The 15,990-nt window shown below is 48.7% G+C and overlaps 1 protein-coding gene across 3 annotated transcripts in view; it reads right to left on the bottom strand.

Annotated features, from left to right (window-relative positions):
• CEMIP (cell migration inducing hyaluronidase 1) overlaps positions 1-15,990 on the bottom strand; it is a 179,750-nt gene that overhangs the window by 22,803 nt on the left and 140,957 nt on the right. For 2 of the 3 annotated variants that reach the window (XM_030814900.1, XM_030814902.1), the window contains 7 exons: positions 9,173-9,378; positions 8,363-8,432; positions 7,329-7,457; positions 4,766-4,851; positions 3,703-3,834; positions 543-578; positions 306-461 (listed from right to left, as the gene is read on the bottom strand). In XM_030814900.1, the coding sequence (XP_030670760.1) occupies positions 306-461; positions 543-578; positions 3,703-3,834; positions 4,766-4,851; positions 7,329-7,457; positions 8,363-8,432; positions 9,173-9,378 (815 nt within the window). The remainder of the gene's footprint in view (positions 1-305; positions 462-542; positions 579-3,702; positions 3,835-4,765; positions 4,852-7,328; positions 7,458-8,362; positions 8,433-9,172; positions 9,379-15,990) is intronic. The other variant, XM_030814901.1, reaches the window with a different exon arrangement.

Raw genomic sequence — 15,990 nt, 5'->3', positions numbered from 1 at the left:
ACTCACGGTCCCTGATCCCAGACACACTAAATTCCCATTAACATAGCCCAGGAATGCATTACGCATTTTGATGGCCACATCACCCTGTTGACTCATATTCAACACCATTTTTTGACTTCTGTCTCCCCATTCCAGATTTCATCCCTTAATTGTTAGTCTTAGTCACCTCAGTGATTCCTCTGGCTGGTAGAAGACAGAAGAATTCATAGTCAACAGGTAGAAACTACCCATTAACTTTTTCCCTTCCATCACAGCCACTTAGGTTAAGCCACTCAGAACAAGGAGCTACACGGTTGCAAACCTACTGGCCTATAGGGAGGGTCCTTCCACTATGGTCCAAGCCGCCAGGGCCCCAGATCCTATTGTCCATCATTTCCGTCCCCACGTTGCCGCTCTCGCCAACAAACAAGCTGTTCTTTATCTCTTGCTTGGAGCCGTCATCATACGGGAAGGTTCCACCACTGTAGAGAGAAGATGTTTAAGGTGAAATGTCCAGAGACAAGATCCCACAGAGGACCAAGTACAATGACAGTTGCCCTTACCTGGCCAGGGTCAGGCCAATGCCATTGTCAGCAAACCTGTGGGCAAGAGCAGATAGATAGTCAGAGCATGCCCTGGCTTCAAATTCAGTGGAGTCGTGGAGAGAAGGACACTTCCCTGCCCTTGGAGTCAAACTGAATACCGTGCAGAGGAAGGGGTCTCTACGTAAGCAGAGGCGTGCTCAGGGAGTTGTGGCTCTCCTGTTCTGCACAGGAAGGGGATGTTCTGGGTCCCCTCCCACTCCGACTCTGACTCTAGAGAGAAAACGGTAACCCCTGTGGCTCTCCACGTTCAACGGCATTGACAGCATGCAGACTGGGGTCCATGTGCCTCCCTCTCCAGCCCCATCCTCTGTGATTCCAGGGCATAGTTTGAGGTTGGATCAGGAGAACTTGAAGGGCCTTCCGCTCTCAGGACCAGCACCAGGGAAAGATGGAATATGTGAATGCACTTCTATTTTTTTTCTTTTACCATCTTCACTGCTGTTTCAGCCACAGAGAGAGGCACCAATAGCTACTTTTCAAGTTTCCAGGAAGCCACGCAGATGCTGGCCCTGAGAAGGGCAGGAAGTCATTTTGCAATTGCTCTGGGGCCATCTCGTCAGCTCCCTTTCACCTCTGCCCTTTCTAGGGGTCAAATGAGCATGCTTCTGGGGGGCGTCTGATTGCGAGGGACAAGGGATTACACAGAATCCAGAGCTGAGCCTTGGGTCTGTGCTACCACAGACTCTAGGGCCAAATACAGTGGCCGCCTTCACTTCCTGTGTCCCAGGGGTAGATTTAACTGGTCTCCATGCCTCTGCTCCTTCCACCTGTCCTGTCCACCCTGCTAGGCTCATCTCAAAGTGCCATTCTCACCAACCTCTCTGCTCCCTAAAACTTCCGTGGCTTTATATCCTTCATAGATCCAAGCTCAAGGGCCTGGTGAATCCACATCAGCTGCACCAGGCTGGTCCCGGTGGCAGACATGCTCTCTAATTCCCAATGTACTTTTTCATATTCTGCTCACCCTCTTTCAGACACATGGACCTTTTTCTGTTTCCGAAGCCCATTTAGTTCAAATCAATCATTCCAGTCCCATCATTAGGGCACTATCTTCTCCATTTATTTTCCCAAACTTCCTGAGTCTTATCTCCCAGATCCCTCCATGGCTTTTCCTCATTGCTTCTGTCCCCCAGTGCTAGGCTCCTGGTCCCCTCATTCTTCCAATCTTTGAAGGGATCCCTATCTTCTATCAGCCCCAATTGCACCAACCTTGTCCACACGTAGGACCACAGCCTTGGTGCCAGCCAGATCCTAGGCTACCTTGGAATGAGTCTGGTGGGGGATTAAAAGACACACCCACTTTGGCAGGAGGGGTCTTTGCAATTTTTCTTGCTGCCCTAAATCTGGCATTTACCATCTCTTTAGGGACCTAAACTCTGAAATGCCCAACAACCAGAACCAAGAGATTTACCAAACTTAGGATATTGCAAAGAATTTTGGCATTGACACCATCTAGTTTCTCTTCAACCCAGGGCTGCCACCCACCTTCTGTGTAGTGCCCCTCCCAAGGATGCTCTAGGGTCTGCTCTAGGGATGAGGAGCCTGGCAGCTTATCCCATAGACTGGTGTCTCATATGGTAGGAAGGCTCTTCCTTATCCAGAGCTGGAATCTGCTCCACGCCTATCATTTCTGCCTTCTAGAGCCAATCAGAACAACCCTGCCCCCTTCCCCTAAATGCCCTTCAGAAACCCAGAATCAGCTCCCTTTTCTCCCTTCCCTTCTTCTTAAAACGAATGACTTCTTTTCTCCTGTGCAAAATGAAGGCCCCTCGGCTGGGCACAGTGGCTCACACCTGTAATCCCAGCACTTCGGGAGGCCGAGGTGGGCGAATCACAAGGTCAGGAGCTTGCGACCAGCCTGGCCAATGTGGTGAAACCCCATCTCTACTAAAAACACAAAAATTAGCTGGGCGTGGTGGCACATGCCTGTAATCCCAGCTACTCGGGAGGCTGGGGCAGAAGAACTGCTTGAACCCAGGAAGCAGAGGTTGCAGTGAGTCGAGATTGCACCGCTGCACTCCAGCCTGGGTGACAGAGTAAGATTCCATCTCAAAAAAAAAAAAAAAAAAAAAAAGAAGTCTCCCTCAGTCTCTCTGCCTCTGTTTTTAGGTTTTGTTTTGACTTTTTAAAAAAAATTTTATTGTTTATTTTTGGCCACTGCCTGCTGCCATCCTATGTCCCTGCCTGGCTGGGGGACCCAAAAGCCTTTGCACCTCCCCTTCTCTGTCTCTCATGCATCTTCCTGGGGCTCCATTGCTAAGTCAGTTTCTCCCCAGATCTCTGCATTTCTGAGCAGCCTTTCTCTGCCTCCCTCTGTCAGTGCTGTGTCTCTGCTTTTCTCCTCACATTTCAATTTCTCTTGTTCCCTTTCACCTTATTTCTCCTTTACTTGGTCACAATAAAATAGAGAAATATGTTTATTTCCTAATAGGGTTTCTGATTTCCCATTTTTAACACAAAAGGCAGACAAGGAGACATTTCACAATACTCCCTGAAAACAAATCCCAGCTCCACTGCCTGTGCCTTCTGGTCCTTGTCCAGCATGTGCCAGTCACTTACATAGGGACCTCATATGTGAGCTCAGCATTCCCTGCCTTTTTCATTTGGGTCTTGGAGTCCAGTGAACTGTAGCTCGAAGTTCCAGTTCAAAGTCTAGCTAACTGTGTGACCTTGGGAAATTCACTAAACTGAACCTCAGTTTATCATCTCTAAAATGGAGATCATAATTTATATGTTTGAGAAACATGGTAAGAAAGAAATGCAACCAAGGCTTCCACATAGTAAGTGCCTAGACTATTCTGGCTTCTTTCTTCTTCCTTCCCTTAGCTGATGGGATGCGTGACCTTGAGAGAGCCAAGCCCAGTGACTATTTGGAAGCAAATCATAACCCACAGCACCTGGCACTGTGGGCTGAAGCCAATATGCTGCTTTTAGGTTTTGTGTTTTTCTGGCCACTGCCTGCTGCCATTCTATGCCCCTGCCTGGCTGGGGGACCAGAAGGCCAAACGTCAGTATGTCTGGCTTCCCCTCTCTGCTTTGCTCTCCTCTCTCTGTAGGGGGCTAGGGGAAGATGCGCCATGCCCCCTTTGTGCCAAAGCCACACACCGCTCTGACTCACCGGCAGCTGTCCAGCCACACGTCCCCGCCGCGCAGCCAGGCCCCGTGGTCCTGGTTCTTGTAGGCAATGAAGTGTCTGATGATGGCCGGCTCCCGGGGCTTCAGCGGGTCGGCGTCCTGGTGAGGGCTGTATCTGCAGCACAACCATGGGGAGGGCACAGGTGGCGGTGTTGGGGGCATGCCTCTGCTGACTCCCTTCTGGGTTCTGTGAGCCTCTCTCTACTCACAGTGCCCGGGAAGGCACCGACTAAACAGAAACCCATTCGCATTGCCTGGGCTCTGGAATGAAGTTTCTGAGTTCATCACAGAAGCAAGAGGTCACTCCTCCACCAGCCCATGGAGGCCCCTCGCATACTGAAGAGCCTGCCCCAAATGGGGTCAAAGCACAGAGGACAGTTCAGACAGCCATTCCCACAAGGGCATGCAACACAGTCCTCGTAGCCCAAGAGAAGAGTCTGGAGATACCCAGCTCTTCCACTAACTGGCAGGTCACCTTGAACTAGTGCCTTTTATGAGCATTTCTTAGCTACAAAACGGAGTGCAGTATCATGTTACCAGTGTTACCCACTTTTGATGGAGACCAAGCAACTTGTCTCTTTAAAGGAGATTGGTTTTGCTAATTACCTTGAGGTTTCAAAAGTACCTTTGAAAAGTTGCCCCTGGCCTTCAGCTGAACAGTAGGTTTATTTATAGGCATGACCTGCATGTTCTTTCCTATTAAATTGATGGTAAAATTCTTCCTTTCTATTCTCTTCATCTTTTCATCCTGGCCCAACCTACCATGGCCCTGCTCATTTCTGTTGACTTACCAGCTATTCACTTTGCTGAGGGATCTAGAAACCTCTGGGAATGTCTATCTTCATTTAGCTACTGGAGCCGGAATCCTAATTCAGATTTCACCCTGCTCAGGTTTTCACCATTGTACCCCCAGCAACTAGCTCAATGCTCAGCACAAAGCAAGGGCTCGACAGATGCTCAGGGAATGAATGAGTGATTGAAGGAGGGGGAGGCAGGAGCTGGACTGCAAGGTCACCGTGGACTGTGTCTTCCCAATGGCTGATTACCTGGCAGAGATGATCGAGAGGAAGGGCCGCTTGTCCTTGGCAGAGGCCTCGGTGGTTTTGACTCCGTTGTCTATGATCATGCCAGCCTGCCGGGAAGAGATATTCAGGGACACATTAGCTTCTACTGTGGGCTGCAGGCATCTCACACTCAGCCTCACTGCATATTTCTGAATGCTCTGGGAAAACCAGCTCTGTTCTCAGGCTGCATCAACAGAAGTAGAGGATCTACAGTAAGGGAGGTGAACATGCTGCCTTATTCTGCATTGCTCAGACCAAATCTGGAATATTTGACCTCTTTGAGGAGCAGATGTGGAAACTGAGGTCTAGAGAGGTTATGTGTCTCGTCCAAGGCCACATAGCAAAGTCCATGTGCAGAACCCACACTGTTTTGGATAGTTATTAGCCCAGGCCCCAAGTCAGGAACAACAGGTGTACACTCTTAGGAAATTTATCTGCTGTGAGTTAAAGGAAATGGTGAACCTAAGTCCCATCTTTACCTTGGGCGGGGGTCACTGACCTTCCCACAGTCTCATTTTAGCTCCTGCCTGTCTTGAAGAGAGAATCTGGCTTTCTTGTTTGACTCCAAATATGTCCACTTTGTCAGCCATGGGATAGGGAGAAATCGAGGCAGCTGACTGATGCTGCCCAGGGAGGCCACCATTTGGTCTTCATTCCTGTCTGGATTCTCTTGGCCTCTTGTGAATGCTCAAACTCAGATTTCTCTTCTTTAGATAACTGGAGGGCACTGTGGCCATTTCATTCTCCCTCTGGCTTATAATTCAGCAATGGCGATGTGAGTCAGATGACATGGGGTTGACTCTCAGCTCTACTCCCACTAACTATGACTGGGCAAGTCCCTTCACCTCTTTAGCGTCAGTCATATCATCTGCAAAATGGGCTAGTCACACCTATGTCGCAGGATGGTTATGAGGACCCCATAAGAGAAGCCCAGGTGAAGCCTTCTGGAATAGGTGCCTCTCACTGTGGATGTGGAGTCAAGGCTTACCGGGCATGAACACCAAGGACGGGATCTCTTCCTTGGCTTAAACAATTGAATCAATCCAGCTGGAGGTTCCTCTTCACTCCTTCCCTCCCTGCCTCAGAGAATGAGACCTGCCACCTTCCTCAAGGCCCATCCCCACCCGCACCCATGAGCCCTTGCGTGCCTGCTTGTTAGAAACCATTCACCTGCATGCACTCTTCCCCTTTCCAGCCTCTCCACCCCTGCTAGGTTCTATGTGGCCCACCTCCCTGCTCATGGAAGCCTTCCCAAAGGGTGAGTGTGGGGGGTTTCTCGACAAGCAGCCAACACATTCTCTCCACTGTTCCCCCTGCCACCAACAGCAATATGCCTCCTGCACCTGCCTCTGTGTGGAGACAGCCCTCTGAGGGCCATGTCAGCCTCAGAAATGCCCTGATACCCTGCACTAATTCTCCTCTGTCAAGATGAGACTGTTGTCCTCCACACCTCTGCTTACTGCCCCATGACACTACCCTCTTTCCTAGTTCCTGGGATATGACAACTGCCTGGGGACTCTTCTTCTCTTTCTGCCACCCCACCCTGCAACTGCTCACCCCTTGCCCCACCCCATCTCCTAGGTGTAAGCACAGGTCTATTCTGAGACTGCATCTCTTCCTTTTGGTCTTCTCTCTGGTTGGGCTTTTAAAAATCTTTTTACTTTTTGCCTCTGAATGTATTGTTCCCTTTGAGGAACGTCAGTTTTTCTTCATCAGTACCATTAGGGATTGGACCAGAACACCAGCCTAGGCATTTGGGAGTCTGTATGTGCACTGCCCTGGCATCCTTGAGACCACCTCTGCCCCAACGAACAGCGTCTCTGGTCTCAGCCATGCTCCAAGCTCCAATCCCATGCCCCATGACTCTGGTCTTGACTGCTGTCCTTACTGGGAGGTCCTTGACAGACTCGAGATCCAGTCATCTTGGTATGCCCTCTGTCCCCCAGTGCCTAGCTTGGTGCTGGACACAACAGCAGGTGCTTAGGAGATGTTGATGAGCAAATGAAGATGACTGAGGACTTTGTGTCCCACCTGCCCACTTAGCTCTGTGTGGATGCAGCAACCCATTCATTTCCCAAGAAACAAGACAAGAGGGAACAGCAGAGAGGATGCCAATGCTGCCTCCACCTTCCTTCAGAACCACGTCTTGATTTCCTTCAGCTTATGGATCAGGCCTAACTTTTCATAGTTGAGACTACATCCAGCCCCGCCAAGTGAATTGCAAACCAAATTCAAGTGCCCAGCTCAGGGGCCACCAAGAGAAGCTCTCCCCCCGTCAGCATGAGTGAAGGCACAACTTGCTCCTTTTGGCTCTGGCCATATTCTCCGTCCATGCCCGTGCAGGAACCACCACAGGAGGTTTGTGTGAAGAATGTGGCCAATGGCCTGGGAGGCCTCGCGAGGCTGCTCCATTTTCTTCGAGACCAGCATTAAGAATGCAGTTGTTCCCAGCTGTCGCCAACTGGCTGTCCTGGCCCTAATCATCTGCAGGCCTGGGAAGGGGACCGAGAGGCTGGCCAGAGAGGCGCAGCCTGGAAAGACTCACCCGGTAGTTGGAATGTGCTCGGTTGTTATAGAATTTTCCCAGTGGAATGTGCTCTGAATAACCTGGGGAGTACATTCCCTCGGAGGGGCCCGTTGGTACGTGGTGAAAAATAAACCAAAATCCAGTTTCCTGTTGGGGAAGGACACAAGGGAAAAGCCACAGCGTTCAGCCCCAGAGAGCTCCTGGGCAAGGTGGCCACACGGCCCATGCCGGAGGTGGGTCTAGTACCTAGTGCCATCACCCACAGGAGCCCTCGATGCCCACCCCCAACACACCTCCATGTGGTCCAGTCTGGAGGGAAAACAGTGAAAAGTAGAGCCCACCGTGACAGTTAAAGCCGTTGATGGGCTCCTACTCTATCAGACATGGCTCAGAACTGCTGCGTTTCAACTACTGCAGGGCTTAAACTCTTCCTGACACACAATGGGGGGATTTCATGAGTGTTCTCTGCTTTCCCCTTCATTCTACAGATAAGGAAGCTAAGTTCCAGGTCAAGGTCAGGGTCCCATGGAAGGCCAGCAGCATGGACTGGTGGGTGAGAGCAGGGCCGTGTGGATGGAATGCTGTGTTGCCACCCTGGGCGCCACCTCCCAGCTATGTGTGCCCCTGGGCATGTCAGCACTCCTAGCCTTAGCTTCCTCCCCCATCAGATGCGGATAATAATAGTACCTACGTCACTGAGTTCTTACAAAAATCAAATTATGTGAGCCTACAACACTGATGTGTCAGGTACCATTCTAAGCTAAAATCATGGCATTCTAATGATTTATTATATATAAAGCGTTCAGTGTTCACTAACTATGGTCACCAGTATTATGAAGTGACAGGGCTGTCCTTTAAAACCAAGTCCAAAGAACGCCCCCTGCCCCACCACCCCCAGTCTGTTGTTTTCCTCTTCACTGCAGCTAAACCTGTCTGCATGGATATCTGGGCTTGGGGCTTAGAGCACACATGTTTCAAGGTAAGCCTCGGCTGTCTCCCTGACTCCAGCCCCCACCCTCACTTTCTGCCGAAGAAGGGATATTTCTGCTCACCTCAGATCCTGCAGCGGCACAGTTGATGAGGTTGTTGTTGGGATTGGCCATCCAGAAGGTGGACACAGCACTGCAGGGAGGGCAGAGATACCTGAGGTCAGATAAAAGGCCACCAGGGGTCATCCTGCCACATGGCGGGTGCAGGCTGGGCACTCTGATATTGGCCTGAGAGTCTCCTATCAGAGATCTGAGAAATCATTGACTTGTTGATCTGAAACCCAGTTTTCTGATTAAAGTGTGGTGCTAGTTTAAGCATTTAAAATATTCAGAAATTAAAAAGAGCATGCGTCTTGAAAATAGAAGCAGTGTGCAAGTGATGTCTGAGATTGGCTGTAAAATACATGTAGGTCAGAAGAACCCAGGAAAGTAGCCCTTTCTAAGGGAGGGGCCCTGCACTCGGAAGGCTGGCTGCACAGAGAGCTCTCACCCCGTCTCTCTGTCTCTCTCTCTCTAATATCTAGAAAAGTGTCCATGTGGTCGGGGCCTCTGTGGCAGCTGAGGTGGCAGCCACTTCTCATCAAAGAGCACTGTGTGGATCAGGAGAAGCCCCGCAGATGAGAACAGGGATCCTCTTTGGACAAGAAAAATGCACATGAGGCAAACTGAGAAGGGAGAAGGGAGAAGGGAGAAGACCCCCTCCCTCCCGCCTGCTTTGCAGGAAGCTGGAGCCGTAGGTGGTTAAGGGCTGTGAGGCCCAAGCTGCTCAGAGCCCCGAGTGCAGAAGTTTGGTGCTGGGCTGAGCTGAGTGAACACATGCTCACACACGTACACCCCTTCCCCCCAGCATACAGAGCCGGTCCAGGCACTTACTTGCAGTCTTGCCTGGGCTTGGGGATGTACCCCGGATAGGAGTCCTCTGTGATCATCTTGCACATCTTGCTGTCACGGTCCGAGGGGAGGAGGGTTCCAGACTTGACAAGGAGGCCAAGACAGTGGTCAAAAGTGTTGCGTTCCTCTGGCCCATCTTCCGTGAAGAAGCAATGGCCCAAAGAGTTATAGCCCACAACGTCCTTGATCTGCAGGGGTCAAGACAGGGATGTTTCACCAAGCATCCAGTTATTCATGTGCTCATTCCTGCATTCAGCAAACACTAAATAGCCTCATGTGCTCATTCATTCATTCAACAAACACTAAATAGTCTCAGCCGTACACCAGGCCCTGGGAGGAGCACTGGAGGTTTGGAGATGAATATGACACAAGTGATAGGCCTGGGGAAAGTGGGACAAGGGGTGGGATGGTGACTTCTTTTTTTCGAGATGGAGTCTCACTCTGTCGTCCAGGCTGGAGTGCAGTGGCACAATCTCGGCTCACTGCAACCTCCGCTTCCAGGGTTCAAGCGACTCTCCTGCCTCAGCCTCCCAAGTAGCTGGGACTATAGGCACATGCCCCCACGCCCAGCTAATTTTTTGTGTGTTTTTAGTAGAGACCAGGTTTCACAATGATGGCCAGGCTGGTCTCAATCTCCTGACCTCGTGATCCGCCCGCCTTGGGCTCCCAAAGTGCTGGGATTACAGGTGTGAGCCACCGTGCCATGCCAGGGATGGTGACTTTTAAAAGTCCTTTCCAGCTGGAGGAGTTGGGGGTGGTGAGGCTCTATAGGGTAGGAAAGGGGGCAAGATATCATACGTGAGAAGGTGAATCCAAGAGGAGGCCATAGGCTGGGCCACGTGCACCCACTCTGATGGAGCACACAGCTGAGTGCCCTGTGTACAAGGACTTGCCATGGAGGGACTCCACAGAGGAGATCCCACTGAGTAAGGGTGGATGAGGGAACTTCATCTAGGAGCAGCACCTGAGCTGGAGCAGGTGTGCTTTTTATTAAGACCAATATTGATACTCCTTATTGTACCCTCATTCAGAAATCCAAGCCAGCTTGTTAGCCCAAGACGCACATCAAGCCACATGTGCAACGCCTGGGTTCAGAACTAGAAAGGGCTGCAAACTCCAGCTCTTTGGTTTCCTTCTTGGAATCACACAGTTAGTGGGGAAAGCAGAAAGAACATTTGCATGGATATTGAGATACCAGGGATGCAGTTTCAGCAGCACATCCAAGCAGCAGGGGGATCTTAGACAAGCCTCCTATCTTCTCTTCAGTCACTTTTTTTTCCACCGCAAAAATGAAGGACTTGAACTCCATGATCTCTGAAGCCCCTTCTGGGTCTGAATCTCTAAACTTATCAGTCTCAGAACTCAGGTCTTCAGAGGGCCTGTAGCCTGGGCCCTACCACCCGTCCAATCCCAGACTCTGTTCCCAAGCATAACTGGCAAACAGATACCCTGCTTCTGCTCAGACACTCCAGAGAGATGCTCACTTCCTTGCAAGGTGGCCTGTTCCACAATGGGGCAATGGCAAGAAAAACCTCACTTATCTTACACCCTTCATCCCCACCCCTGGGTACACACTGCCCGATGATGTCATCCACCAAGGGAGTTCCTGATTCCCAATGACATCAATTCAACCCATGCCTATTCAGTACCTGCCACCATGCCAAGCACTGGAAAATCCACATACCAACCAGTAACAATCCTCCACCTCCCACCCCTGGCACTGTGAACATTTCGAGAGGCTGTCCCATGCCTTGCAGGATGTTTAGCAGCCTCCCTGGCCTCTACCTACTAGATGCCAGGAAAACCTCTTCAGCTGTGACAACCAAGACTGTCTCCAGACATTCGTTGCCAAATATTCCATTGGGTAGGAGGGAGGAAGGGTGACAGAATCATCCCTGATTGAGAGGCCCTGATGTAGACATCACAGTTCCTTCCAGTTTTTTTTTTTTTTTTTTTTTTTTTTTTTTTTTTTTTTTTTTTTTTTTTTTTGAGACAAGGTCTGGCTCTGTTGCCCAGGCTGGAGTGCAGTGGCATAATCTCGGCTCACTGCAACCTCTGCCTCCTGAGCTCAAACCATTCTCCCACCTCAGCCCCCACCGGGGCGCTGGGACTACAAGTGTGCACCACCACGAATGACTAATTTTTGTATTTTTGGCAAAGATGGGCTTTCACTGTGTTGCCCAGGCTGGTCTCAAACTCCTGGGCTCAAGCAATCCTTCTGCCTTGGCCTCCCAAAGTGCTAGGATTACAGGCATGAGCCACTGCACCTGGCCCAGGGTCTTTCATATGACAGCCACCTACTCCCCAACTCCCAGGCAGCCATTCTTTAAAAGCATCCTCAAACCACACTCCATATCCCAGCACTGGACTGGCCTCTTACACCTTTCAATCTGGCTGAAATCTCACACCATCCTCTATTCAATTTTAATTTTTTTAAGAGATGAGGAAAATGAGACTCAGAGAAGGCAAGTGATTTGCCAAAGGTCACATGAGCCATATGTACAAGGTCAAGGCAGGAAGCATAGTTTTCTGTGTCCACTCACTCCATAAGGGACAGCCCAACATACAAGTAGCTCTGTTCCAGGCAAGCTGTCTGTTCTTCTGAATAAACATCCTTCCCTTCATCTTTAGTAATAGGCAAGGGTATGATCTTGAATCCTATTCACCTGTTTAATAGGTCAATCAATATCAAGGTCAGCCAATGGGACTGCTTTCCTTTCTCCTATTAAGCCCTAAAAGTTTGTTATAAATAGCCTGGACAGACAAGCATGGGAGAAAAAGGCAAGGAAATGTGGGCTTTCCGAGCTGGCCAGAACATTTGAGGTCAAGTTTAATGCCTTCAGCTCTACAGAGGAGGATGCCAAGGCCCAGAGAAGGGATGTGGAGTGTCCCAGGACGCTCAGCAACCTCATTCTGCAGCTGTGATCAAACTCAGGCCTCTTGCCTCCTGCCTCCTGCCCATAGCTCTTTCTAAATCTTAGGGACCCATTTACCCTGCTGTGTGGTTCATACTTTGGGTAGTCTTTCTCTGAATAGGAGTAAATAATGAGTTAGGTATATTCTTATTCTAAAAATTGCCAGAGAAAGAAATTCCCTCCTGAGAGAAAAAGCCTCATTGAAAGGAAGAAAAATGACCACTGTTTATTGGATACTAAATGTTTTTACATGTTGTCTTATTTAAACCTCATCGCAACTACGATTCTATAAGTGACACAGACATAGAAAGTTGCCCCAAGTCACTTCTTTTGCACGGACCGGATTGGGACTTGATTCCCCATCTGTCTGAGTCCATAACCTGTGTGTTAATCAATACTTAACAATGCCAGAAAGAAAAAGACGCTCTCACTTTGGGCTGCATTTCTTTCTTCTCATTAGGAGTGGGGTGAGGATGGCACACAGAATCAAGAGGGAAGCATGATAAGGCCGAGGACAGCCCTGGGGTGGGGGTAGAAGACACAAGTTACTCAGCCACAAACTTGCTGTGTGTGACTTGCCTAAGTGTCCCTGTGTGATGGGATGACGTCTAAAGTTTCTTCCAGCTCTAAAATTCCGGGATTGTTCCTCCTTAGAACATTAACCAGAGTTAAATATTTAAACTGTGACATAGCTTGAGATGACAGATGTAGATAGATGGATAGATGGATGGATAGATAGCAGATACATAAATAGTAGCTGCATAAACAAACATGCATATAGATTCACAGTGGCCATTCAGTCCCTATGTATGCCAAACAGAAGTAATACATAAGTTCTCCCCCAATTCTTTTGCACAAATTGTATTTTTCCCTTTGTTCTTCTGGATATCTTCCTACCTGCTGATGGTTGGCAGTCGTGAAAGCAATTCCTGAACACTGTTTTAAGTCTTCAATTGTCGTTAGGTGCGGTCCAGGCATAAGATTATGTAGGAGAAAACTCCTGGGCTCTGCCTGACAAAGAGCTAGAAAGAGCCTGCAGGGACTGCTTCAGTGGCGGGGGAGGGTGTGATCATTTTATTTGGTTTATGGTCTGAACCAGGACACGTTTGAAGTGAAGGAGGTGTGATTAGTAGTTAAGCTGGGACAACAAGTCTAAAATGGACCATTCTGTGCAAATCAGGACATATCTGTATGTAATGATTTCCACCATCAACCTGTATTCAGCAAGTAAAAGAAACTGCTGTTTAAAACAAACAAATGCAGACAGAAGTGAACTTTACTTGTTTCTGCCTTCTAGGGTGGGTATGATATGATTTATGTTAATGAGAAACTCGACAAGAAATACAGCCATGTTATAAAGAAGACTGGAATTTCCAATCTTCTGCCATTACTTTTTTAAAAATTTCTTTTTGAACTGCTGAAGATTGCCATAGAGTAGGGTGGTGGGTCATTTGTTTTAGAGTGTCTTAATGAGTTTTTGAATATGCAAATTAAAACTGGGTGGAAGAAAAAAACCCGGACAACCCAATTACTCTGCCTAACAAGGACAGGAATGAGTTTCTAAGGCAGCCCAGGAGAGGTGGGGAGGAGGATGGGAGAATGAGGGAGGAGGGGACAAGAACTCAACAACCAGGTTGGGGATGGGAAGGGAGCAGCCTGGGGGGAAGTATTTGGTCTATAGAGGGACTTGTTAATCCATCTCTTACTGTTGGTTTCGGTGCTGATCTGTAACGTACCCCCTCTCCCTCCCATCTCTTACCCCAATCCACCAGTAAAAGCCCTGGGCCAATGAAACTTTTGGGGAAATCAAGGACAAGAGTCTGAGTTTCATATTTGGGCTCATATGGAAAGGAGAGATTGAAAATGCCTTTGCAACAATTATAAGAGTTAGAAAATTATGACAGTGAAAGAGATCTGACCTAACCAACTCCATCTTGCTTCTAACCTCCAAGCTATCTTTGGTCATTCCTGGGCGCAGGCCAAACTGACTTTGGGAAGAACTTAGTTTATAGTTTAACTTTGAAACAAAAACGGTAACAGCCCCTTCCCAAAACAAACCCCCATCTTACGGGGGGGTGGGCACTAAACTGCTTTTGTAGGACTAACAAATTAGCCACGAGATTAGAAATTATGGTTTAGGAGTCATGCAGCTAGAGGCCACAAGATTCTGAACCTCCCCAACTGCTCCTGGGAACAACATCACTATTATAAAACCTAAGATTAGTGCTTGAGATATTCTTCAGATCCGGCACTAAATGGATCAGCTAGTGCCTCCCACATTGATAAACTGGCTCATCTGGTCTTGTGGCCCCCACCCAGGAACTGACTCAGCACAAGAGGACAGCTTTGACTCCCTATGATTTCATATCTGACCCCACCAGTCAGCACTCCCCCTTTCTGACCCTCTAACCATCAAATTATCCTTAAAAACCCTGATCCCCCAATTTTGGGGGAGACTGATCTGAGTAATAATAAAACTCTGGTCTCCCATACAGCCAGCTCTGCATGAATTAAACTCTTTATTGCAATTCCCCTGTCTTGATAAATCAGCTCTGTCTAAGTAGCAGGAAAGGTGAGCCTGTTGAGCAGTTCCAAGATGAGAGCAGCTACATGCATCAAGAATTGAGAATATGAATTCAAGAACCTGAAAGAGGGAGGTAACCAGGAAAAACAGAAGCCTCTCCCACAAATCCCAGAGCTTTGAGTCGGGGAGAGAGGGCACTGGATTTCCTGCCAAAGACACATGGGGCTCAGCCATCTTTCATAGAATGCCAGAGGGAGGATGTGTCCCTGGGGCTGGGGCATTTGGGGACTGGCTGCAGTCCATATAGATGGCACCCCTGGATCAGTGCAGGGCACAACCTGCAGGGCCACATGTGGCAGCCTTTTGGGGACATCCTGGTTTCAAGCATCTTGTGGCTATTGGAAGCATCTATGTCAAAGGTAGCACATTTTGAGCAATGCACAAGGAGGAAAAGAAGGAAAGGGCATGGTTTCTTCTCCCATTCTCTGCCTTAAAGAGGGAAGGGAGGAGGAAACAAGCAGAACCCATATTGAAGTCATTTTGTCTTTCCACAAAAGTACTGGAATGGATTCATTTCCTCCAGGAAAAAACAGGAAGGCGAATCCCCCTATGTCCTGCCTCAGTTCAGAAACACATGTTAAGATGAAGTGGGGGCCCATTTTGCATCCCCCACCGCCACTATCCAGCCTACAGATACTGTGCCATAGAGCATTCCTTTGAAGGCAGACTGCACCCCACATCTGCCTGCATCCTGCAGCTTTGGCGCTAACCATTGCATTTCAAGAAAGACACCATTGATAATATCAACATAGTGAGAAGCATTTTCCAAACTGTGTTACAGAACACCAGCTCTGTGAGATGTGAAGGAGTTTAGGCATCGCTAGGATAACCAAAGCTAAGCGTGTATTTTTATTGCAAGCCTTTGCTCTGCTAGCACGCATCATGAATTTCCAAAACAGGGAAAGAAAGCATGTATGCTGTGTTTGCCAAGGTCATTTAACTACAGAGACCAGTCTCTTTTTGTTTGTTTGGATACTTGCTACTATCTCACAGAACCAGCGATGTTTACACAGAACACAGTTAGATACAGAGGCACATAGTGATACTATTTAATAAGTAGTACTATTTAATATCATTGCTGACTATATCACATACATTATCTGGTTTAGTCTTTCTAAAGACCCTTTGAAGTTAGTTCTATCATCATCCTCACTTCACACAGGAAGGAACTGAGTCCCACAAAATTTCCATCAGTCCCCCAAGGCCATACTGGCAGATGAAAACACAGGTCTCTGTGACTCTATGCTCTTTTACCTCAATGTTCTACTGAAGCCCACAATAACTGTTATATCGAGAAAGAG

Source organism: Nomascus leucogenys, chromosome 6, assembly GCF_006542625.1.
Source record: "Nomascus leucogenys isolate Asia chromosome 6, Asia_NLE_v1, whole genome shotgun sequence".
NCBI classification, from domain to species: Eukaryota; Metazoa; Chordata; class Mammalia; order Primates; family Hylobatidae; genus Nomascus; species Nomascus leucogenys.
The sequence above is the reverse complement of the archived record's forward strand: the minus strand, read 5'-3'. Positions and strand labels throughout refer to the sequence as shown.